The sequence below is a fragment of the Scophthalmus maximus genome, chromosome 8 (genome assembly GCF_022379125.1).
Source record: "Scophthalmus maximus strain ysfricsl-2021 chromosome 8, ASM2237912v1, whole genome shotgun sequence".
NCBI classification, from domain to species: domain Eukaryota; kingdom Metazoa; phylum Chordata; class Actinopteri; order Pleuronectiformes; family Scophthalmidae; genus Scophthalmus; species Scophthalmus maximus.
In genome coordinates, this window is record NC_061522.1 from 11,360,422 (window position 1) to 11,380,986 (window position 20,565).

Here is a 20,565-nt window from a genome sequence, read left to right on the forward strand (position 1 = left end):
CCCAGACCTAGGGCTGTTGAGATACGTCTGGCTGTACAAGACTATCTCTTCTGTGAGTGTTTGAGAAATATATGTCTAGTTGATCGAGCTAATAGGTGTTTAACTTTCCTTGGGGCAGAATTTGAACAAGCAAGCATACGACCTTGCAAAGACTCTGCTTAAGAGGACTGTCCAGACCATAGAGACATGCATCGCAAACGTGAGTAGCATCCTTCAGTCTATATTATTTGTTTTCTCTCCATGTCTCTGTTGTTCATTTTCAGTTTGACTATGTTTTTGTTTATCTGACTCTTGTCCTCTGTCAACTTAAGATGCTTTCTTTCTGATGGTGTTTTTTTTTCTTCTTCCCCAGTTCTTTAATCAGGTTTTAGTGATGGGCAAGTCATCAGTGAGTGACCTATCAGAGCACGTCTTTGACCTAATCCAGGAACTGTTTGCCATCGACCCAATGCTTCTTACTTCTGTCATGCCACAGCTTGAATTCAAACTTAAGGTATAACACACACACACACACACACACACACACACACACACACACACACACACACACACACACACACACACACAATGTTGATGCATTGCCTAAAATGTTAACATTGACCACACCAGTGATAAATATTCACATCTTTTAGAATTGTTTGTAGGGTAATTATTGGTGGTTGTAATGCAATATCCTATCTGTTAAAAGAGAATTTTGTGTGTCGTGTTTGCAGAGCAATGATGGCGAGGAGCGTCTCGCTGTTGTACGGTTGCTAGCGAAGTTGTTTGGGGCCAAAGACTCAGAGCTTGCCTCTCAGAACAGACCACTGTGGCAGTGCTTCTTAGGACGGTGAGTTACACGTGTGCACACACAAATGTTGATGCATTAAGCTGATCCATTCCAATCAGGACAAACCCAAGTCACATTATGACTGATGTGTTTTTAGGTGTTTTTTTTGGCTTGAAATTAAAGATGTACAAAAATATAAAAAAGCATCATGCTTTTCACAGGTTGGGAAACTCATGGAGTAGGAATTCCCCTCCTTTGGGGTTTTGATATTTGGAGATTATTTGCTAATCCACAGGAATTCTTTTTTCACTTAGTAGTAAAGAGATGGATTAGGGTTAGAAGAGAGAATTCAATATCACCTGGAAAGCATCCCTGTGAATGAAACAAATCAAAGTCTGTCAGCAACAAGACGATTGGCTAATGGAGAATTAGTTGAGGTAAACAGGGCGAACTCCCACTATCAGCTGAGTTGATAGTGCAGTGTTTGCTGTCAATATGACAGCAAACAAATAAAGAGCGCGTTCTAATGAGAAAAATATCAGATATTTTTCTCCTTAAATATTAGTATAGTTTCTTTTAGACTCTAAATTTGAATTTCATCCATCAGTCACCTGCTTCCTCATATGTTTATCATATGTATAACTGATGTTTTTCTCCAGCTTCAACGACATCCACGTTCCAGTGAGGCTAGAGTGTGTGAAGTTTGCCAGCCACTGCCTCATGAACCACCCAGACCTGGCCAGAGACCTGACAGGTGTGCTTTCACTTGTGTTCATGTCTTTTTGTTTTTCTCACTTCTGTATTTTTTTCACTCTTCCTCTCTCCTCCAATTCAGTTCCTTTCTTTCACATTATTCTCTGGACAATATTGTGGTCTCATGTCTTTCTCTTCTTTATCCAATCAGAGTACTTAAAGGTGCGTTCCCATGACCCAGAGGAAGCCATCCGTCATGATGTCATTGTCACTATCATCAATGCTGGAAAGAAAGACCTCAACTTGGTCAATGACCAGCTGTTGGGCTTCGTACGTGAAAGGACTTTGGACAAGAGGGTGAGACAAATGTGCACTCACATTTGGCATATCAGATAGTATTATAGGCATGTAGAAAATTAATCAAATGCCAATTAGGATAGTTGTAAAGCAGTTGTCTCATTATTTTGCTTAATTTTGCTTCTTTTGATTATCAACAGTCATGGACCTCTGAGACGTATAGAATAAAAATGTTTGAGTCCGTAATCGCTTCTCACCCACATTAATATGTAGAGTCTCGTATAGATAAAATGTTTGTTTGTCTAAGAGTACAAAGAGTACAGGAACTTCCCTCATAAAACAAGTTAATTTAAATTCCCCTGCTCTCCCTTCTCCTATAGTGGCGTGTGCGTAAGGAGGCCATGATGGGCCTGGCTCAGCTTTTTAAGAAATATTGTCTTCACCATGAGGCCGGGAAGGAGTCTGCCCAGAAGATCAGCTGGATCAAAGACAAGCTGCTGCACATATATTATCAGAACAGCATTGATGACAAGTGAGTACGCGCATACTGTACATATGGACTGAACTCATTTTTATAATAGACAGCCAACGTGAGCAGTCTGTAGAGAAGCTACAAAAGGTTGCAGTAGACCATTTGAAATTAGTGATACAAGAACAAATCTTTATCTATCTATCTATCTATCATCCTCTATTTGCTGTAAACCCTATCTTCCTTTCGACAGATTATTAGTAGAGAAGATCTTTGCCCAGTACATGGTCCCTCACAGTCTTGACACAGAGGAGAAGATGAAGTGTCTCTACTACCTGTATGCCTGCCTGGACACAAATGCTGTCAAGTCAGTAAACCTGCAATTTCGACAAACTTTGCAGTAAAAACACACACAGCAACACATTTTAGATTGTACACATAAATACTTGTATGTTTGACAATAACACAATTTCTATCCCCCAGCATAATGAAGGGGGATAAACTGACAGACTTTAATTAGTTTTTGGAGCAGAACGTGAAAACCATTTCAAATGTTTGAATCAGACTTCACAATTATGTTAAACCACGTGGTAAAGTGGTGCCTTTTGATATATATTTATATCATATATATTTTAGTTTTTGTTTTTATCTTAATCCAAATTGTGCGTAGGCTGATGGATGTAGGATGACTTGTTTTACAAACACACACACAGGTGCTACATGGCAACAAGACCAACCCAGTTTCTATACACAACATGAACACAAACATCACACACTAGTAAAAATCACAAGGACGACAGTATTTATTGCCCATTGTGTTTTTGCCACCTCTCACTATTTCTCCTCTTTTTTTGAAATTGTTGTTGTTGTCAGGGCTCTGAATGAGATGTGGAAGTGTCAGAATATGCTCAGAGGCCTTGTCAAAGAGCTGCTTGACCTTCACAAGCTGCCTGTGGTGAGCTCACACACACAATTACATACATTTCCTCCATGTCTCTTAGTGTCCATGTCCTTACATATGTTTGACTTGTTTGTGTCTTTTTCCCTTGGTAGTCTGAAGCTAATAACACATCCATGTTTGGGAAGCTGATGAGTATTGCTAGTAAGTTTGAAACACCACCACCAACGACAACAAAAACTATTCAACTCATGTCATTGCTAAGTAATGCTATTAATGTAATTGGCATCGTAATCACTCAATGTTAATACGTGATCCCAACTCTCTGTGGTGTTTCCAGAGAACCTGCCAGATGCAGGAAAGGCCCAGGACTTCATGAAGAGGTTCAACCAGGTTCTTGGTGAGGACGAGAAGCTCCGAGTCCAGCTGGAGATGCTCATCAGCCCGACCTGCTCCTGCAAACAGGCTGAGATCTGTGTGGTGAGAGGACACTGAATATTCATCCACCCTAGCATATACACTCACTCACTGACAGACAGCCAATCTTCTGTCTCTCTTCAACACATACACACAAGTGTTAACATCGCAAACACATAATCCATGAATGTTGTTCTTAACAGTGTTGCTACTTGTATTGTGTGTAGAGGGAGATCACTCGGAAGCTGACGTTCCCCAAACAGCCCACCAACCCCTTCCTGGAGATGGTCAAGTTCCTGTTGGAGCGCATCGCTCCTGTCCACATTGACTCTGAGGCAATCAGGTCAGAATTAAAAAAATGTTTTGCACATGCTCCAGTCTACAGTACAAACTGAGGAAAACCATCAGTGTGTGTGATATCAGTGATAAAGTGCTTCATGTACTTTGTGTCTGTCATTTGTGTAATTCCATGGCCAGGCTTTTCTCATTCACTGAGACACCTAGTGGGGAAGCTATGTAACTGCAGGCACCAGTCAGGGCACGTCTTTAACCCTTTCTGCTTCATGGAAAAACACCATGACAGAGGAAGAATTCGTAGCAAATGACGTCTAGTACTTTAATTTAAAGAGCATAACAATTTTCTTTTGTTTTTAATTCTTGCTAATGTCTTCTGGGATGTATAAAATCCTTAATTTTTCCTGAAAAAAGTTTAATTTAAAAATGCTAATAATTTACTGTTAATTATAATTTATTTTATTTAATTATTGGTTTTTTTAGTGCTCTGGTGAAGCTGCTTAATAAATCCATTGAAGGCACAGCTGACGATGATGAGGAGGGCGTTACCCCTGACACAGCCATCCGCTCGGGCCTGGAGCTACTGAAGGTACACGACACAGACCAGGCGCAGAGGTTTCAAGTCTGCAAAAGTTAATTTTCATATTGCAAAGTGTGCATGGGCAGAGGCTTGAATCTGATGAATAAATTTGAAAAAGTAAATTTATATCTACCCTATTTCATTACTTCTAGGTCCTATCATTTACCCACCCCACAGCGTTCCACTCAGCAGAGACCTACGAGTCTCTGCTCCAGTGTTTGAAGATGGAGGATGACAAGGTGGCAGAGGCGGCGATACAGATTTTCAGAAACACTGGGCAAAAGATTGAGACAGAGTTACAACAGATCAAATCGTAAGACATCTATGAAAAGAGAGATTAATATTAAGTGAATATGTGCAAATGATGCATTCAGACTATATTTTGTGCTTGTTTAGTTTATTTTGAAAGTTAAGTATCTGTCTAATCATACTTATGATCTATTAAATATAGATTTATCTTTGTATTACTTACCTCATTAAACTACTACTAAGAAGAATTGTGTAAATGCGAACCGGGCAAAACTGCACAGAGAGGGCAAACTTACCTGAAGGACTTGGTCAGCACCAGTCCAGTTGTTGAGTGAAGCACAGAAGGAATCTGCTTCTATGTACACCTGTTGATACCTGCTGAATCCATCAGGACGCTGATTCCCGTCCTGCACCAGAAGGCTAAGCGGGGCACACCTCATCAGGCCAAGCAGGCAGTCCACTGTATCCATGCCATCTTCAACAACAAGGAAGTGCAGCTGGCACAGATTTTTGAGGTAGGAGGCCATTTCCAAACTGAAACTTTACGCAGCACATACACTTAGGCATTGTGCACACTTTAGTGCTTGATGCACGATTCTTGGTGCTGGCATGATTGTCAAAAAGACGACAACCAATCACTTTTTCTTTGTGGGGACACACAACATAGCAGGCCATTTTGACGTTTGATGTCAGGCAACATAATTTGATTGACTAGCACGTGCACTGACCCACAATGCAGTTTTTCAACTAATGTCATTGCCCCATTCAAAATGAATGAGCAGCGTTTCTGCTGGGGCCTCTGACGCGTATGTGTGAGAGCTGCGTTACTTAACCTGCTAGATCCATCTTTTGTTACAGTTGTGTTGTACAGTGTTGTTCTTTTCTCCGGTTTTTCCATCCAGTAGGTCGTCATTAATTGAAGTGACTTCTTTTTGTTTTGGCCTTACATTGTGTTTTTCCCCACCCCCCAGCCTCTGTCACGTAGTTTGAACGCAGACGTCCCAGAACAGCTCATCACCCCCCTTGTGTCATTGGGCCACATCTCCATGCTGGCCCCGGATCAGTTTGCTTCACCAATGAAGTCCATCGTGGCGAACTTCATCGTGAAGGACTTGCTCATGAATGACAGAGTATGTGTGCATCAAATTATAAACAAAATCAGACGCATGATGTCGCGACTATTTAATTGCACACTTTATCTAACTGTTTTTGTGTTTTCAAAGTAATGTCATGGAGATTGTTGAAATTTAGTGGTATGTGTATATGCAAAGAAAAGGGTTAATAAATGTTTTTTGTGTCTACAGTCGGTGGGAAACAAGAATGGCAAACTTTGGACCACTGATGAGGAAGTCTCACCTGAAGTTCTAGCAAAGGTAAAAGGGGGCAAACAAAACCTGGATATATTCCACTGAAGTCCAATGACTATTATTTTTTTAACTTAACAAACGCACATCCACGATTGTTGTGTTGGTGACAAAGAAGTTTCCTATTACCACAGGTGCAAGCCATCAAGCTGCTGGTGCGTTGGTTATTAGGAATGAAGAACAACCAATCCAAGTCGGCAAACTCCACCCTGCGCCTGCTGTCAGCCATGTTGGTCAGCGAGGGAGACCTCACGGAGCAGAAGAAGATCAGGTAGCCCAGGGATTAAGGGTCACTGTGCCGGGTCATTTTAGAGCTGATGGATCTTTAAGGGGCATTTGTGTGAGAGCTCAAAAAATGGGATGCTGTAGTGTAGCTAACCGTTTTTATTTACTCGAGATGTGGAGCTTTAGGAGTAAAACGAAAAGTTAACAGCTCCTTATGAAAACAAGCTGGTGTCCATAAAGTTTATTCATTTGTTACAAATTCAATGTACCACATTTGTGAGTTATTCATTTTTTGTTTGTCTTTTAATTTTTCTTTCTTATCCTATTTCCCTTTGTTTTTTCCTTTCTCCTCGCAGTAAATCAGACATGTCTCGCCTGAGGCTGGCCGCAGGTGGAGCCATTATGAAGTTGGCCCAGGAGCCTTGTTACCACGACATCATCACACCTGAACAATTTCAGCTCTGCGGCCTTGTTATCAATGTCAGTCTCGCCTTTACATCCCTTTTCCTCTTGTATGAGCTGCGTGAATTTCGTTTTTTTTTTCTTAATGCTACATGTCTTCCTTTGTATGTACAGGACGAGTGCTACCAGGTTCGTCAGATCTTTGCTCAGAAGTTGCACCTGGCTCTTGTCAAACTGCTACTGCCCCTTGAGTACTTGGCTGTCTTTGCCCTGTGTGCCAAGGACCCGGTAAAAGAGCGGCGTGCCCACGCCCGACAGTGCCTCCTCAAAAACATCTCCGTCCGCAGAGAGTTCATCAAACAAAACCCGCTCGCTCAGGGTCAGTGTTCTCTGAAACTCCACCGGCTCCATGATTACACACAGCGACTGGTGTCATTTTAGAGAACATATCTGTGAAGTTACTGAAATTTTCTTTATTGGATATGTCAAGTTTTCTACCTACCTCTATCAAGATATGAGATTTGTTTCGATTTCTGTTTTATCAGTATACCATCTCTTCCATATCAGCCAAGTATAAAAACTTTTTCCATAATTGCAAAAGCACAGTAAAAATAGGTAGATGGAAACACACATGCATATTAAAATGAGTTATTCTCTCCATCAGAAAAACTTGTCTCCCTCCTTCCCGAGTATGTCGTTCCCTATATGATCCACCTGCTGGCCCATGACCCAGACTTCACAAAACCACTTGAATATGAACAGCTCAAAGACATCAAAGAGTGAGTCAAATGCTGCATTTTGATTTTGTGTCCTTAACTGTTCCTGACTCCCAAGATACAGCTGGGAATTTGTCTTTTAATCACTATCCTTTTTTTTTATGAGAACATTTTATTTACATAACCCTAAAAATGCACAAATAGTCCCATGATAATGATTACAGCTGTGACAAATGAAATGTTAATGGTGTGTGCGCTTTTGTTGTATAGATGCCTGTGGTTCATGCTGGAAGTGCTGATGACCAAGAATGAGAACAACAGTCATGCCTTTCTTCGGAAGATGGTGGAGAACATCAAACAGACCAAGGATGCACAGTGTCCTGAAGATACAAAGGCCAATGAGGTACACACACACACACACACAGCACACACACAGCACAAACAATGGCTGGCTAAGTTTGTGAATTGACTATACTAACGGTGTTTCTTGTGTTGTTGTGTTCACAGAAGCTGTATATTGTCTGTGATGTTGCTCTCTTTGTCATCGCCAACAAGAGCACTGCATGTCACCTGGACTCTCCCAAAGACCCCGTCTTACCTTCCAAGTTCTTCCTCGTACAAGACAAGGCAATACACACACTCAAACACACACACACACACCATTATATGTGGCTAATATATTCACTCACAATATAAAACCAACCTTTGCTTCTCCTGAAGAGAGCAACCCCTCAGAGCTCAACATGGTCTACTTTATTCATAGCCACTGTGATAGCGTTTGATGCAACCTTCTTTCACAAGACAGCCAGTGGTTGCTGTGGGTGCTTACTGTATGACTGTCATTGAACTTTCTCTGAATCTGCAGCAAGGGAAAACTACAGGCTGCAAATAACCAACGCAACGTAATCTTATTTGCTAATTGGACAGTAGGAGTCGACAAGTAGCAGACACAGACATTCTGCCAATGACTCAACTGTGGTTGAGCAGTTTATGCTAATCAAATTTTGTATTCACTTTTATCTCAACAGGAGTTCAAAAACGATAAAGAGTACCTGTTGGCAGAGATGAGACAAATGCTGCTCACTGGGAAGGTAAATGCAAAACACTTACTGCTTTCAAAACCATTGTAAACGGTATTGTACAGTCAGGAGAGTGCTGACCAGCCATGTAGAGTATACATAAGAGGGTTAGTTTAATTTGGTGGGGGGTGGAGCATAAGATGGGATGACTACCTTGATGACGATCTAAAACGGTAATGATATATTTATTATTTTATTTTCTGGTGTCCATATGAACATATTTATATTCTGTGTATTCACGTATAAAGCTTGTGTCGGAGTGAGTGCTACATGTAGAACATTAATACAGACAGACACAAGTGATATATTGAAGCCCACCCCTCCTTCCCTTTCTTGATGCAGCCCAAAGCTGCTCCGGTGTTGGGAGCTGTGAACAAACCTCTGACGGTACCAGGGAGACGGATCTTTACCAAGACCACGCCGGCCACGGACACGGCCAGTAATACCAGCAACTCATCTCCGCTGAGCTCCTCAACCATCAACAAGAACAGGCAATTACACTCTCACTCACATATACACACACAAGAAAACAGAAAACAAAGTATATTTCGACAGTGATTAAAACTTTTTTTTAAATGTGTCTCGTAACAGCAACGCTGCTGTCGAGTCATCAGAGAGCCGAGTACAGGAAAACAATGAGAACCCGATGATCAAAAATGACGAGGGAAAGAAGGTTAGTGTGGAAAGCTCAACTGAAACAACACATACTCCTGTTTTCAAGCAGTGTTTTCTTAACCAAGCTTTTTTTATCATCGGCTTTCAGGACGAGCCGAGTCAAAATGTGACCCCTGACGCCGTGACGGAAGCGTCGCCCGTCAAACGACGTGGCCGCCCGCCTAAAACAGCCGCCACTGCTGTAGCGGCTGAAAAAAAGGAAACGGCAGCACCGACAGGCGGCGGAGCTGGTAGAGGCAGGAAGAGAGCAGCTGATGCCAACTCCAACCCAGAGTCGGTCAACATCAAGGTGTCAAAACAGCAGCAACAGAACGATGAAGGGACAAAGAGACAGATCGACTTACAGAGGTAAGAGAGGAGGAAGGAGCTGAGTAACGTCAGCGGAGTAGCTTGGCTCATCACAACTCACTAACTAGAGGACACTTGAGTTCTTCACTGTGGTGCTCTTAACATTTACCCCCAGTTCGTGTCTTTTTAGCCAGTAGGTAAAGAACAACATCCCGCCGTCCTTCAGATTTCAACTTTTTTATCCAGCAGGTGGCCATTCGTGACCAAGGAGAGAGATAAAGAGAGAAAGAGAGAGCCGGCAGAGGACACAGGGAGAGCTGTAGGGACAGTCGTCCTCCTCCTGGGCAGCGAGGGGGACACTGAGATAGAGCTGGAGTCCAGCTCAGAGGGTAGGGAGGACATAGAGAGATACCCCGTCACACAGGGACAAACCAGCTGTGCTGCCAGGTCCAACACACACAGCCAGGGAGAGACCAAGATCACAAAGAGGGGAACTGCTTCTGAAAGGCAGGGAGAGCCCAACAGTGAAGAGACAGGCGGACCGGCAGTGAGTTGGCTTTGGCTCAGACGTTTCCAAACATCTGTAGTTTAAATTCAACTCTCTTGTCATTGCACAGAGTACAAGTACTGAGACTTGAAATGCAGTCAGTACATAACCAGAAGTGCAAAAAGTAAAGAAAGTAAAATAAAATATAAATGGGATACGTGCAGTATGAATACACAAACAAATCTTAAATACAGTATGGTATAAAGAGTATAGTAAATAAACTATGGACAGATATGTAGAGTTGACAGTTGTAATGATATGAATATATTTTAGTTGAGGTACAGTATAGTTTTTGTATCAGATCATGTACCATGTCTAGATACATCAGAAATCAGCCGAAAATGAATACATACACAGCTTTAACCAGGAAATCGAAATTCTGGATCTGATATATTCATGGCAAACATTGTTTTTCATTAATACAGTTTTGAAGCAAAAAAAATCCACTTTCGCCCCTGTTGACTTGAAACAAGCACCTGTAGAACAGATTCTTCTGTCTTGCCTTGTAACATGGAGTGATAACATAATTGAGTTGCATTATGGAAAATGTAGGCTCCGTTGTTAGGGGCTTAACCTATACTTGAACTTAATATGTCTGATTTGCGGTCAGTCACATAGCACAAAGCATTGTGTAGTTCTTCTTCATAAGCATTAAAACTTGCAAACATCAGAAACCGTATGAAAGAAATTTTAACCAAGTGGTTTGTGTCGTTCATTGTGCACAAAAATAATAATCTGTTTTTATTACCATGATGATTCACCATAATTCAAAAACGAATTGTTTTTTAAATTTTTCTGTCTAAAAAAAAAAAAGTCTAATGACATCATATTTTGAGATATTTTGCCGTTTATACCTTGTGTTGTAGTTCCTACAGACATTTGTAACGACACGCGTACCTCCACCCAGGCCCAACAGTTCCCTTCAATTCTGCCGCACATAATCGCACAAAGTCACAGATATCAGTCCAGGAATTAATCCCTTGGGATTAAAAATATATATAGGCCCGCAATGTCAAAGAAAGTGATCCTGGATCCACCCCATTGCGTGAATCCATGACAAAATGTATTGGGTTCTTCGTTGGTCCATGTTTCATGGAAATCAGTAGAGTAGATTTTGCTTAAGTGTGCTGACAAACGAACTGGGGTGAAAACGTCACCCCCTTGGTGGAGGTAACGAGCCACAGATATATATCTGGGTTTTTAAATCACCGATGGTTGACAAGAACATGAGAGATGGTTGAAATGACGCTGAGTTGAATCTTTGTTGTCTTTCAGGTAAAGAGAAAAGTGGTGAAGAGGAAATCAAGACTGTAGAGAACGGGCCAGACTCTTCCTCGTAACCTTTCCAACCGTACGCACACGCTCCTCTGACTCTTAAAGCTTTTCTGGACACATTATGGACCTTTCGTAAAACACACACATAAAGTATACAAACATGCGCACACATACACACACCACTGACATCCTAGAAAGGTTTTAAACACCTTGTAGTCTTGATTTAAAGCTCACTATGTAGGTGTTACCCCAAAAAAACCATATTTTTTTCCCTGTGTGTTCGTTGCTCTTTGCTTCTTTTGTGGAGCTGTTTTTAAAAAAAGGAAAACAAAACAGGATGGACATTTTACAAACGTTTTAATCTGATTATGATTGTTGCTTATTAAATTTCCTGGGAAAAATCCTACTCTATGTCTTCTGACCTCTTCCTCCTTGTGTCCTCCTTTACAATCTTTTTTTATTTCGAGCTCACCAGATTTACTTAACAATTGATTTTGACTTTTGTTTTTGTAAATAACCATGTGCAACTTTCCAGTTTAACTTTTTGATTATTCAAGACGTTTAAAAAAAAAAAATGCAGCAAATGACTAAAATATGGGAACATCAATGTATTTAACAGATGTGCCGGCACCAAAATTTTATAAAGTTTGTTATGTTTAGGTTTCTAACTTTGGTATGTTTAGGTGCTTTAGCTGGGTTATAGCGTTATAAGGCCAGGTAGAAACTCTCTGTGGCTTCTTAACTGCCACCGTTCAATGCTTTTTGAAGGCCTTCTCATTCATTTCCAGTGTGTTCATGAACAAATTTAAATTTTCAAATGTTTCTGGATACTGTGTTCCAAGCTCCGTTTGCCTCCTCGACCCCTGTTCAGGGGCTCTGAAACTGAGCTGGGTATGAATTACCCTTTTTGTTTTTTTACTGCTTAAGTCTTTGGAATGCATAATATGATATATTACTATACAACTATGTGTTCAGGTTTTTGTTCATCTTTTACAATGGAATATTTTTTGTACTTTTGTCAGTTTTTCTGTTGGGTTAAAGCCTGGTTTTAAGCATTGAGTGAGTGGGAAACCTTGGAGGTTGTGTTGGGGACAACTTATTTTTATGTAGTTAAAAGTATGCCTATTCCCATGATCATATTTAATTTTTTTCCAGAAAATAAATGCTTTTAGATGTTACTTTGTAGTGCGTTTGTCTTGATCACCGTGTGATGAAAGTGCAGCGCTTGGGCGAGCAAGAGACCCGACACGAGCAAACTTGATTTCCATTTCTCTTATTTTAATCAAAGAAACATGACACTGTCACAATAAATAACCATGCTTTTTATACTGCTGTTGATTGCTTCCAAGGAAACAAAAAAAAAGGAAAATAAGTCTCAAATAGAGAAACTAAGATGCAACAGCCCCTTTTTATGCCGTCATCGTGCAATATTGTACATAGTGAGAACACCAGGTAGAGGGGGGCTTTTTTTGTACTTTATTTTTCTTACAAAAAATAGATACAGCCATCAATGGTGCACTCTAGTGATTATGAGACAGCTTTTTATCAATGACCTGACTATTTACAAGAAAAGATGCTGTGTGCAGTCTACCCCCTGACTATGAACTTGTTTTTTGGGGGATTCTGGCTGACAACTCATCCAATGTCAAATGAGACCATTCCTCAATAAAGTACTGTTGGTAGGGACTGAGCTGGGGGCAATCAAAAGGTTTGTCTTTTTAAATATCAATGAACCATGTGGGAGGATGCACTTAACCCCCCACTTTTATAAACTAAAAAAAATTGAGTCCATGTATATTTTAATCAAAAATGTTTGAAAACACTGCAGGCCTCCATTTTGCTGCACAGAATAAATGGAGTTCCAGCCACCTTTTCCACTCAAAAGACCTCAATGAGCATTTTATTTGGCTGTGGAGTAAAGCATGTCTGGGAATACAGGACGTCGCCCGTATTGCCTGAATATATGCCCAGAGTGCTGCTGCAGTGATTGGTGATAAAGCTCCTTCCCCCAGGGCTGAGAGGGTGAGCAAATCTTGAATCTGTGCCTATGGTTGAAAGAAAAAAAACAAAACACTGCATTGCAAACTCAAATCCTTAATGAAATTCAGACACTTGTTTGTTCTCGACATGTTCCAGATGAATCTGTTTGGAGCAGAGGGAGAAAATCTTGTAGCAACATACTCGTAAAAATCACCAGAGGTGGCTCTGGTTCCCTACAGATTGCACACCAACATTGGTTGGGTGCGCACGAGTGGTTTTACCGAGCAGAAGTTCCCGGCATCTCTCTCCACAGATGAGAAAGCCTTGCGAGTTCCCAAAGGCTGGCCCTATTTAAATCTCCAACCCCATCACATCTATTCGCCCAATAAAATACAAAGGCAGTGTAGAACATGCAAGGATACAGGACACACAAAAAAGTTGGGTGGGTTGTGGTGTTGCTGAGGGCCTGTGCTGGCTGTTACCTCCTTGTGCCATTAGGGCCAGGATGTTGGCTGTACCACCTCTAAACAAATTTTTTTTTTTAAATATGAAAAAGGAAATTCTGAGGGTTTTGTCATGGGCCACAAAAGCATAAAAAGATAATCTCTTCCATATAATTGTAAACTAGGCATAGTTTATATTTAAAATAATTTGTTTTACAATGCCATGTAAGAAAAAAAAACAAAGTATATCCCCATTGTATTTTCAAATGTACACATCTATTTACAGGTCACTTTTTCCTTCCTCCTTTCCTTCTGTGCATGTGTGCAGATGTCAAGTGTGATTGTTTCTATTTCTACAGACTGAAAGAAAAACGGATGAATATCCAAACTTCTGTAGATGATTAAAGCATCTCTGAAAAAAAATTTGTTTCACTGCCCATACAGAACCCTTATCCAGTCAATTAGTCAAATCCTTTACATTTTTACATTATTAAATGTCCACAAGAGAGAAAAACAATCTAACACAAAGTCCAACTTCTACTGAAGGAGTTAATGTGGATTTGCTGTCAGAGCAGTACTGCAGGCAGTGGCAGTTAGTTTGACTCTTTGTAATATTATGGAACATATCGGCTCAATGATTCAGAGCCGATATGATTACAGGGAATGGAAGACGAGATGCAGGTCTGAAAGTTTTCAGGGCTTTTTTTTTTTTTTTTTTTACAAGAATTCTTCGATTTGATTTTGTGAGACTCAGCATGAACGGATGGGGTCTGACAGGCAACAGCGTGGTGTGCATATTGGCAATTGTTGTGCTACCGGTGTTGAGTTCATAGCGAACAAACTTGTAAAAGAAGTTCTCAGACTGCTGTGGCAAACAGAGTGTCGTCTGTGTAACTAAAAGGCAATGGTGGAATGTGCCAGGGGAGGAGCTGACGCTGTGACGAAGGGAGTTGGTTTGGGATCCTCACACCTGGCTTCCCTCTCAGTTGCTGAGGAGCAGCTCTGTCGCAGTTTCTACATCCCAGGATTTTGACGACAAGGCCGCTATTACTGCATTCTGCATGTGAGGGGAAAGAAGAAGTTTTAAAACATGGTTTTCTGTGTGTCATTTGCAATATCAAGCAAGTAAGATTAAAAGAACAACTTGAAAGAAACCAAGTTGTTTGCTCTTAAGAACATCAAATATGTAAGAGAAATGCTTTCTGTGTTATTTTCTCAATTTATTGTGCAAGTTGTTTGGTCCATAAATTGGTGAAAGGTGTTTTCCTTTTGTCCACAAACCAAAGATATTCAGTTTACTGTAAGAGGAGCAAAGGAAACAGAAAATATTCACATTTAAGAAGCTGAAATCAGAGTTTAATTTAGTATTTGCTAATTACTAATAGATGAATTGTTGTGGCTCTAGCCTTGCTCACTCTGAATAGCATGCTATCAAATAGTTTTTTTCCCCCTCAACAAATACTAGTTACGTTTATAAACTGTCTGAAAACAGTTGATCATAAGTACATAAAATCTTAAGATCAAAGTGAAATCTTCAAATGTCTAATCAGATATTTGAAGATGTCACTAACACGTTTGTCACGTTTTGTCTGAACAACTTTCCATAAGCCAAAAATATTCAGGTTTACTAACACAGCATTAAAATTAAACAAACTGCATTAACAAAATCTACTCAAACAATTAATCTGTTTTCAAAATAGTTACTGATTAATTTTCTGACAATCAACTAATCATTTAATCTCTACAGCCAAACCAAAACCTCCTGTTCGACACCATCCTTTGGATACAAATGATTGCAGTGCAACAAAAAGTGGTTCTGACCTTATCGAAGCCCATGGCACAGAGTTTGTCTATTTTACGCGTGTAGTCGGGACTGGAGACCGGAGCGCCGGCGTAGAAGTGAGACCACAGCCTTGCAGTCTGTTTGAACATTTCTGGATTCTGCTTATACTGGGGGTGCAGCAGAGACAAGAGAGAGAGCTCAGTGACCAGGCTCCAAAAATGTCATTTGTCATCTGAATATAATAATAAGTGCAGGGCAGAATTACTGTATCAAAAAAACAGTAAATGTCTCTCTCTCACCTGATTGGCTACGACTGCGTCCTGTGGGTCATCTGGTTCTGCTGCAGCGAGTAGAGCCTGTAGAGACAACAGCACTGTCCGCAGCGTCATAGCAGCTGCCCTGGGTGACACAGATATTAAAAGTTGGAGCAAATAAAGTGGAGGGTTGTTTTTTTGTTGTTTTCTTTCTACATTGAGAACGGGTCTGAGGGATTCAAAACACATCATTCTCACCACTGGTCTTTCAAAATGTCCAGACATATCGCTCCCGTCACAGAACTGATATTCGGGTGCCAGATCTTACTGATGAAACGCACCTGAGGAAGACAGAGGTGAGTGGTTATCTAGATATGAACAGTAAGGTCATATCTAACCCTAACCAATATACAGTTCTCTACTTAAACGTAACGCTGTCTGTGCTGTACCCTTCAAGTTACAGGACTCTGCTGGATTTGCTTTCTCCATTTGATCATCATTACTTTTCACCGAGACTGACCAGTCCATACTGTATATCATCCACATATCTCCAATTGTCTCTTTCATTTCAGCACATACATTGTCACAGCACAAACTGCTGCAGAGTCTTTAACCTGTTCAATTTGCTGACGGCGATCAGAAACCTTAATAACATGTTAACACGCCACAGCCTCCTGCTTTACAAGTATTTCAGCTGACATATTAGGTTTTTCAAAAATGGTTAAAGAGCATCAACAGAATTTGATGCAGACTCCAAACCCCCAACAAAACAGTCTGCATGTAAAGGCACCGGATGGGGAATACTGAATGACATACCTTTGGTGGGTTAAAAGGATAGGTTTCTGGGATTTTTATTTCAAGCTGATATCTGCCACCTGGAAAAATCAATCAATTAAAATGTTTTAGCATGGGGGGAAAAAAATCATCAAAAAATATTGGAGCTGTTGTAGCAAACATGTGACACTGTGCAGCTGGGTGACAGAACCTTCGTACGGCGTGTCTGGAGGACCTGCTATCTCGCCCCTCAGCTCTGTGAAGTTCTCGTCCACCAGGTCCACTTTGATCTGGTTTTTACTCGTCTGGAGGATGGGACATGAGAGAGACAGGAGAGGGACAGGTGAGGACATGAGAGGGACATGAGAGGTCAGGTGAGGCCATGAGAGGACAGGTGAGGACATGAGAGGGACATGAGAGGTCAGGTGAGGACATGAGAGGGACAGGTGAGGACATGGGAGGACAGGTGAGGACATGAGAGGGACAGGTGAGGACAGGTGAGGACATGAGAGGGACAGGTGAGGACATGAGAGGGACAGGTGAGGACATGAGAGGACAGGTGAGGACATGAGAGGGACAGGTGAGGACATGAGAGGGACAGGTGAGGACATGGGAGGACAGGTGAGGACATGAGAGGGACAGGTGAGGACATGAGAGGGACAGGTGAGGACATGAGAGGACAGGTGAGGACATGAGAGGGACAGGTGAGGACATGGGAGGACAGGTGAGGACATGAGAGGGACAGGTGAGGACATGAGAGGTCAGGTGAGGACATGAGAGGTCAGGTGAGGACATGAGAGGTCAGGTGAGGACATGAGAGGTCAGGTGAGAAACCCTGATGTTGTTGATGTGAGCTCTCAGGTCTCAGCCGTCATGTCCGTGTCAAGCACCAAGTCAAGAGACATGTTGGCTGCTGAGGTCAAAACAACATTCTCTATGAAAAACACAACGCCTGTCTGTTTGTGGGGAGATTCACAGAAAGGTATTTGGGGTATTTACGTTAGCAACGCACATATATTAGTCACGTGAGGAGCCAGACTGCGAAAAGTTCACAACAAACTAACGAAATGACTGGACGTCGCGGACGAAACACGGACTTGACATGACGGCGTAGATCCACACTGACACCGACAGCTGACTGACAAGAAGCGTTGGCGAACGTTATAGCACAACATCAACAACAACAACGACAACAACATCAACGACAACAACACAAGCTAATGCTAACTGTGGATGAGATGTCAGAAAGAACGTTAGCGAGCTAAACGCTGCTAACCGAGCTGGGCACCGACTCGATGTGAGCGCGTGCTCGTCTCTGCGCGAGGTGTGTGTGTGTGTGTGTGAGAGGTGTGTGTGCTGCGGTCCACACACGGCGGGTTTGTTGTAAAAGGAAAAAACAAAAGGTTCCTCGGTGTTGTCTGTGAGAAACCCAATGGGGCCTGTCAAGTTGGATCCCCGGTGTTTCCTGAACACCTCCCCCCGGACACGACAGGAGAGCTGCGGCCACCAGACTCTCGGTGTCAGGCTAAAGCTACAGCCGAAGTTCTCCTGCCTCGGGCCTGACCTGCTGCTCCACCGGGACCTGGTCACTGTGATGTGGCGCCACTCGGACCTTTCTAATGGAGTCGGAACAAACACGACACGGCGGTGAAAACACAACGTTACCTCTTCGCTTTTGAGAACTTCTTTGAACTCCCGCTTGATCCGCTGGACCGCGATGTTCGCCATGGCTGAGTCCGCCGAGCCGCCGCTGCTGCTGCTGCTGCTGCTGCCTGGAGGCGATCGACCCGGAGCTTCTCTCCCTACGACTTCGTGCTCGGTGCTTCTCTGTGTTTATGGAGCCCTTCTCCCACCGCCCCTGGTCACCTCGGGTGGCAGCTCGCTGCCAGCGGACCGCGTCAGTCAGTCGCTCCAGAACATGCCCGCACACATGCGGCTAAATGGAGTCGAAACTGGAACTTTTGTGCTGAACAGATCGGACCAAAACAAAACACTGTTCATGGTCAGGACTGTGATTTATTTGTTATTTCTGTTTCGTTGTTTTGAATTTGTGGGCACAGTTAAAGGACAGATTGGTACCACTCTCTGATAAGGCACCAGTTATAATGTGTTAATAAGCTGAAATTGTATGACGTGTATGATCTAGGCTATTATTTTCTGTCAGATCAGTTATATACCATTTATAAGAACAATTTGTGGGTTCCCAGATGGAGAACTATTATCCAACACAATACCTTTTCAAATCCTCCGTGAGACCTCTCCAGTGGTTTGTTTGACCAAATAACTTATTGGAAAATAACTGCAGGATATCTGCACCTCAATTAATTTGTAACTGCTTATTAACATAAATAAAAACAGACTTCATGGGTTGTAGAACACGTTTTTAATGTCTTACTAGTGTCTTCAACCTGATGACTTCTTTTACTTCAACTGAGCCTGGGACCCAGAGGAGTTCTGGATCCCCTCCATTGGAAAGGGATTTCCCTCCGGCAGAAAACTTGCCGGTCCAATCACAACCGATTATCTGATAAAAGGGGCAGGGTTTATACCGTGACGTGGAGAGAAGCAACTTTCGTAAACAACCAAGGCTGCTGCTGATGAAAGAGCATTTTACTAAAAGTAGTCGATATTTTCAAATTTTTTACCACAAAAACGTCAACACTCGTTCACAAACATTGTGGAATCATCATCACGGGCATCTCCTCTCTGCACACACTAGTCTGTTGACGTTTTCGCATCACTTAACAGACCTGTTGCTTTCACATGGTTGTAGCCCTAGCCAATTGCCAATTGCTATGAAAGCTGTCAAAGATAATGAATATACATTTCATAAAAAACATCATCGGCGTTGTCTCGGTGGATTCTAACGGTCAATAAACTCCCTCACCTGCGTGAGTGTGATCCTCTCTCATTCCTTCCGCCGACACGGAGGAGTTTTCGTGTGCATGGGCGGTGCTTAAACAGGAAAACACAGAGTTAACCACGAACAGAAAAAGCTCAGCAGTTTTAAGATCAAGGGTAAATTAAGCATGGTAACATGCCTCAGGTTAAACCTATCCACCTTTTGTAGTACGGGTTAACCAGGAAGTTACCCCCCATGTCATGAAGTTACTCCTGAACTTACCTTGATAAGCCAGTAACCTTGCTTCATAGTAGACCTCTGGTTCTCTTCTTACCAATCACCATGGTAGCTTATGCTGAATGAAATGGCCAACCTGCTCAGCCAGGGCAGGTTAAGATATAGATATACGAGATCGAAGCCAGTCACCAGATCAACTCCAGACCAATCAGATCACTGGAAAACCAGTGTCATCATTCTACAGGATTCTGACTGGGACAAAAGAGTAACGTGACATTTAATATAGCGGAGCACAGTGACCGCCAATTTTTAGAAACGCTCCTGTTCGGGAAGTGAATTTGAAGAGTTTTAAGCCTGGAACCAAGCCAATAAACCATGAGATGAATCGTTACAGTAAAAATTTTTACTCTGAGCAAAAAAGAAATTGGAAAAACGACCTTCTGTACGGTGCACAGAATTATTTTAAGAGTGGAGGGAACTACTCGTCCCATAAATCATTGCAGTAGAACTAGCCAGAGTGAACCCTCGTAGACAAGGGGAGAACATGCAAACTCCACACAGAAAGGCCCTGGTTGAGTCGAACAGGGATTCAAACCCAGAACCTTCTTGCTGTGAGGCGTCAGCTCTAACCACGCACCGCCGAGCTCAACATTTGGTGCACTTTATAATTTGTCAAGTTATCGGAGCTCTTTTGTCCCAGTCAGGATCCTGTAGAATGATGACGCTGTTTTCCCAGTGATCTGATTGGTCAGTAGGACTGGAATTGATCCGTTATCTCTAACGTTCAGCTTGAGTTACCATGGTGAGAAGAGAACCAGCTTCGTAGGACGGAAACCCAGAGTTAAACCTGAAGTTACCTCGATAACAGCCAATCCTGCCTCGTAGTACAGTCATCTGGCCCCAGTCCTCAGATTTCGGGAGTCTTCAGTCTGCCCCCCGTATGACGACAGACCGCTGGACTGTTTGTTTACTAAGCAGACGCGCTGATCGTGCCTCACTGCGATTGGCTAAAAGG

The 20,565-nt window shown here is 42.2% G+C and overlaps 2 protein-coding genes across 8 annotated transcripts in view; one reads left to right on the top strand and one right to left on the bottom strand.

Moving 5' to 3' along the window:
* Positions 1-12,415, top strand: part of pds5a (PDS5 cohesin associated factor A) — a 20,990-nt gene extending 8,575 nt beyond the window's left edge. For 2 of the 4 annotated variants that reach the window (XM_035636117.2, XM_035636118.2), the window contains exons 7-34: positions 119-199; positions 353-493; positions 714-829; positions 1,429-1,523; positions 1,674-1,819; positions 2,140-2,291; positions 2,482-2,595; positions 3,102-3,183; positions 3,282-3,330; positions 3,467-3,606; positions 3,771-3,886; positions 4,321-4,426; positions 4,570-4,730; positions 5,058-5,181; positions 5,638-5,796; positions 5,971-6,039; positions 6,165-6,301; positions 6,612-6,735; positions 6,832-7,036; positions 7,322-7,436; positions 7,644-7,776; positions 7,881-8,000; positions 8,402-8,464; positions 8,795-8,943; positions 9,044-9,125; positions 9,216-9,475; positions 9,662-9,962; positions 11,238-12,415. In XM_035636117.2, the coding sequence (XP_035492010.2) occupies positions 119-199; positions 353-493; positions 714-829; positions 1,429-1,523; positions 1,674-1,819; positions 2,140-2,291; positions 2,482-2,595; positions 3,102-3,183; positions 3,282-3,330; positions 3,467-3,606; positions 3,771-3,886; positions 4,321-4,426; positions 4,570-4,730; positions 5,058-5,181; positions 5,638-5,796; positions 5,971-6,039; positions 6,165-6,301; positions 6,612-6,735; positions 6,832-7,036; positions 7,322-7,436; positions 7,644-7,776; positions 7,881-8,000; positions 8,402-8,464; positions 8,795-8,943; positions 9,044-9,125; positions 9,216-9,475; positions 9,662-9,962; positions 11,238-11,276 (3,579 nt within the window). In that variant the 3' untranslated portion in view covers positions 11,277-12,415. The remainder of the gene's footprint in view (positions 1-118; positions 200-352; positions 494-713; positions 830-1,428; positions 1,524-1,673; positions 1,820-2,139; positions 2,292-2,481; positions 2,596-3,101; positions 3,184-3,281; positions 3,331-3,466; positions 3,607-3,770; positions 3,887-4,320; positions 4,427-4,569; positions 4,731-5,057; positions 5,182-5,637; positions 5,797-5,970; positions 6,040-6,164; positions 6,302-6,611; positions 6,736-6,831; positions 7,037-7,321; positions 7,437-7,643; positions 7,777-7,880; positions 8,001-8,401; positions 8,465-8,794; positions 8,944-9,043; positions 9,126-9,215; positions 9,476-9,661; positions 9,963-11,237) is intronic. The other 2 variants (XM_035636119.2, XM_047334062.1) reach the window with 2 other exon arrangements.
* A 79-nt stretch (positions 12,416-12,494) lies between these two features.
* On the bottom strand, positions 12,495-20,550 carry ube2kb (ubiquitin-conjugating enzyme E2Kb (UBC1 homolog, yeast)). Of its 4 annotated transcripts, none has more exons than XM_035636139.2 (10): positions 20,408-20,550; positions 19,359-19,426; positions 18,867-18,995; positions 18,137-18,437; positions 16,683-16,776; positions 16,514-16,572; positions 15,956-16,038; positions 15,743-15,842; positions 15,482-15,610; positions 12,495-14,717 (listed from the first exon to the last, which is right to left on the bottom strand). In XM_035636139.2, the coding sequence occupies exons 4-10, from the start codon at positions 18,197-18,199 to the stop codon at positions 14,643-14,645; spliced, it is 603 nt and encodes a 200-aa protein (XP_035492032.1). In that variant the 5' UTR covers positions 18,200-18,437; positions 18,867-18,995; positions 19,359-19,426; positions 20,408-20,550; the 3' UTR covers positions 12,495-14,642. The 4 variants fall into 4 exon arrangements, with proteins under 4 accessions (XP_035492032.1, XP_035492030.1, XP_035492029.1 ...); XM_035636137.2 differs by lacking the exon at positions 20,408-20,550 and adding an exon at positions 19,596-20,287; XM_035636136.2 differs by lacking the exon at positions 18,867-18,995.
* Between the last annotated feature and the right edge of the window lie 15 nt (positions 20,551-20,565).

What these genes read in the sequence shown, in the direction of transcription:
- ube2kb (XM_035636136.2), bottom strand. Translation starts at nt 18,199, where the DNA reads ATGGCGAACATCGCGGTCCAGCGGATCAAGCGGGAGTTCAAAGAAGTT. An exon ending in GACATTTTGAAAGACCAGTG is followed by an intron (nt 15,843 to 15,955) that starts GTGAGAATGATG and finishes TGTGTCACCCAG; the next exon opens with GGCAGCTGCTATGACGCTGC. An exon ending in GTGCCATGGGCTTCGATAAG is followed by an intron (nt 14,718 to 15,481) that starts GTCAGAACCACT and finishes CCTCACATGCAG; the next exon opens with AATGCAGTAATAGCGGCCTT.